This window comes from Anoplopoma fimbria, chromosome 7 (genome assembly GCF_027596085.1).
Source record: "Anoplopoma fimbria isolate UVic2021 breed Golden Eagle Sablefish chromosome 7, Afim_UVic_2022, whole genome shotgun sequence".
NCBI lineage: Eukaryota > Metazoa > Chordata > Actinopteri > Perciformes > Anoplopomatidae > Anoplopoma > Anoplopoma fimbria.
In genome coordinates this window covers 5,327,322-5,331,192 of record NC_072455.1, presented here as the reverse complement: position 1 = coordinate 5,331,192, position 3,871 = coordinate 5,327,322, and the positions used below count along the sequence as shown (strand labels likewise).

The following is a 3,871-nucleotide window of genomic DNA, read 5'->3' as shown; positions in this document are numbered from 1 at the left end:
GACCGTGCAAATGACCCCTGTGAACATAGTTAGGCTGTGATGTTTCTTGCAAATGCTGAACTGCATGTGAATCTTGGTCCTTATTGCACAGCTGTCCATAACCGCTCTGTCCGCTGATCCGTTTAGGACCATGTGTGCGTGCAAACACACAGAAAGTTTGCAGCTTCGATGTGTCATCCACAAAGTTGCACGACATAAAAAGAAAAAAAAGGGGGGGATGCACGGCGCGATTTGGTCAGTCGTGCTCCTTTTATGCGTTCGCAGAGGAGGAGGAGGAGGAGGAGGAGGAGGAGGGAAGTACCAGATCTTCAGCAGCAGATAGAGAGAGTTTGTGTATACACAAGTAGCAATACAAACAGGAGATTCAGGCTGGATAAGGAAATTAAGGGAAAGGGTGCAACTCAAATAAGCCAAAAGCAATGCACCAACGGACCAATGCACCTCTCTCTCTCTCTCTCTCTCTCTCTCTCTTTTTGCTCTCTAAAACTCTCACCCGTTGTCATTTGCAGAGAGACAGTCAGAGGGAAAGAGAGATGAAAGTGAAGGGATAGCTGCAGAAGCGTCATCTGGGTGTTCTGAAAGCGACCACATAAAGGCGTTGCTCGAATTTCTTCCCCATCAGAGTCGGATCCAGGACCAAAGGAACCGTCCAAACTCTTTCCCTTTGACCTGAGGTCAGGGTGGACTTTTGGATCACATCATCAGACTTGAAGAAGAAACGCTGCGACCCTGAAGGCAAATTGCAGGTTACATCGTGCGAGGACACCCACGGGGAGGTTCCAAGATTGTGATTTGGTTTTTGCGAGTTATGCAGTGAGGCTGAGCATCCACACATATATACGTCCACGGCGTCTGAGCTGTTTGATGTCCGCACAGTGAGGAGAAGAGACAACGGAAGGGATTCAAGTTCAGCCGCCGTGAGGAAGCAAAGATGCCCTCAATGTGATCGGATCCCAAAAAAAAAAAGGGCCTTGTTCTTATCTGAAATGAGGAAGGAGAATGCTATTTCCTCAAGCACAAAACAGAAATGATAACCCGGTTAGTCAGGGTAAAGCAGCCGAACATCAACAGAACTTCACGGACAGATCTGATGGACCAATGAAGGAGTCGGAACAAACAAAGGATAGCTCTCCATCTTGGGATTTCGACCAGTCGTTCCTAAACTCATCTGCTCGTCTCTGCCTCAACACTTTGGATTTCTCCGACCTCTGGGACGAGGAGGACAGTACCGAGGACGAGGGAGTCGTCTCAACCGGCTCATCATCGGCGGCGGCGGCGGCGGGGGCGTGTCCCCGAGCCCCTCCAGCACCCCCTCCTCCACCTCCCCCTCCTCCGCCCGCCCCACCTTTGACCTCCGCCTCCCACGAGGGTGCCACCACCAAATGCCGAACCTTGAGGCTCCACTGGAGGGAGCTGCAGAGTTTGGCCCCCCTGCCCAGAATGACGCGCTTCGGGACTCGGACCATTTGGGCCGGACTTGAGCCAGTCCATTTGGATACAAACCGGCTGGTGTACCTGTTTGAATCCAAGGGCGGTAGCAGCAGTTTTCATGCGGCTTCTGGGAGGCAGGTAAGACCGATGAATCATCAGATTCATGGAGGAACTCTAAGCCCATTTGAACTTTGGGGAAATTATGGAAAAAGGAGGCACCAGATTTCTGCAATAGTCACCATTTATTTCTGGCTTTCTTGCCCCCATCCAGATAATAATCATTATAATACCTTTATTTATATAGCACTTTTTAAAAACTGAGTTCACAACGTGCTTTAATCAATAAAATCAAATAAATACAAATAAATACAAATAAATACAAATAAATACAAATAAATACAAATAAAATAATATAATAAAATAATATAGTAAAATAATATTGTAAAATAATATTGTAAAATTATTCAGTAAAAACAATAATAAAATAAAGCATAAAAGCGCCGACATCAAATAAAAGCCAGTCTGTAAAAAAATTGTTTTAAGAAGTGATTTAAACGAGATTACTGATTCTGCACGCCTTATCTCCTCAGGCAGGTTGTTCCAAAGCCGAGGGGCCCTGATGGCAAAAGCGCGATCACCTTTAGTTTTATAGCCTCGACTTTGGAACAGCCAAAAAGGGCCCCACCCTGAAGATCTTAGGCTGCGAGCTGGCTCATAAGGGGTCAACATTTCTGCTGTATATTAGTCCACATCATCCAGATGTCCATTCATTTCAAATGAGGCCTTTTTTTTGTACCGATTGATCTGTTATGTAGGAATACTGGGCTTGAAATCCTAATTTTATGTAGATTTTGCAAATCTCATTGCCAGATACTTCTTCAGTCGGACAAATGCAACCCTTAATGCGCCTACAGAAATACTTATTGGTAGTATCTTGATTAAACTGCCTTAATATCCTTCTCTTTATCCGGCTACAGAAGCAGCCGTCGGTCTCGGTGTTGGGGATGAAGAGGAGTAACATCATCACCATCGCCCTGAGCAGCCTTCCCCCTCCCCGCCTCCTCCCCCCGGCCATCTACAGCATGGACAGCAGTGTGCTGGACAGAGAGGAGGTTCAGGTACAGCAGAGGTCACCTCTAAAGTTTGTTGCTTTTGTTGGAATGCGCAATTTGTCGCCCTCACCGAAATGAAACCTGAGCACAAGGACAGACACGGTTACTGAATAGTCAAGCTCACCTCTTTCCACATTCCCTTCTAAAACAGCGGCTGAAAGCGCTAATCCCAACAGAAGAGGAACTGTGTCTGATCAAAGAGGCCAAGGCCCAGAACCCCCAATCCCATCTGGCCACGGCCGAGCTCTGCCTGCTCACTTTGGGGGAAATCCCACATGTGAGCTCCAGGCTTCAGCTGTGGGCCTTCGCTCTGGACTACGACTCCTTAGAGAGGGTGAGTGAAAGTGGAATGTGTGATGGATAATGGATTAATTAACAGCTTTTTGTCAGTTTTGCTGCCATCTAAATTTCCAAATAATTGGTCTGGACCCACTGGTGGGTCGTAGAAGTTTTTATTGGTTTCGCCAATAGTCTTTTTGTTATTTAACATTAATATCTGCAGTACACTTTTGAGCCACATGAGGGAGCCTGAATGTTCATATAGTTCTGATAAGTGTAGCCTACTTATAACATTGAATCTAATATGAAATACAAGTGTACATTCTGTTTGTTTTACCATAGAGAGGAAATTAAAATGATAAACCTGTTGACTCCATCTTATTGCATTCATTTGGGCCAATTTATTAAGTATTGTATATATGTGTAAATTATTTCAATAATGTACAGTACCAGTCAAAAGTTTGGACACACCTTCTCATTCAACTACTTTGAAGAATCTAAAATATAAAACATATTCTGGTTTGTTGAGCATTTGTTTGTTTACCACATAATTCCATATGTGTTCCTTCATAGTTTGGATGTCTTCAATATTAATCTACAATGTAGAAAAAATAAATAATAATAAATAAAGAAAAACCATTGAATGAGAAGGTGTGTCCAAACTTTTGACTGGTACTGTATGCATACAACAAAGTTGTGTTTTATTAAACTGAAATCTCATCAGAATTGTACTGTCATACTGTAATCAAGATAAGAAATGCTGATAAAAATGGTCCTAAAAGTTAATTTATGCACAAATTTGATCTTCTCGCGATTTCTAGATAAGGCCTATTGTGGGTTGGTTGTAATTTATGTAAAAGAAACAAAATAAAGTTTGTGAAACACTGGTCAAATTATGCAAAAGTGATTCAATCTACTCCCTTCTGGCAGAAACTGCTACATTTGCATTTGAAACTGGATCTAGGTAGCTAGCTTGAGCGTGACTATCACGATGCCACCTACACAAGCTACATCATCAAAACTTCCTCCGTCACAGTCCTGTTTGGTTG

General features: G+C 43.6%; 1 protein-coding gene across 1 annotated transcript in view; it reads left to right on the top strand.

Annotated features, from left to right (window-relative positions):
- The first annotated feature begins 1,098 nt into the window (after positions 1-1,098).
- The window catches only part of si:ch211-63p21.2 (FH1/FH2 domain-containing protein 1), a 4,856-nt gene continuing 2,083 nt past the window's right edge, over positions 1,099-3,871 (top strand). Inside the window, exons 1-3 of the mRNA XM_054601980.1 lie at positions 1,099-1,569; positions 2,409-2,549; positions 2,695-2,877. Coding sequence (XP_054457955.1) covers positions 1,099-1,569; positions 2,409-2,549; positions 2,695-2,877 — 795 coding nt within the window. The remainder of the gene's footprint in view (positions 1,570-2,408; positions 2,550-2,694; positions 2,878-3,871) is intronic.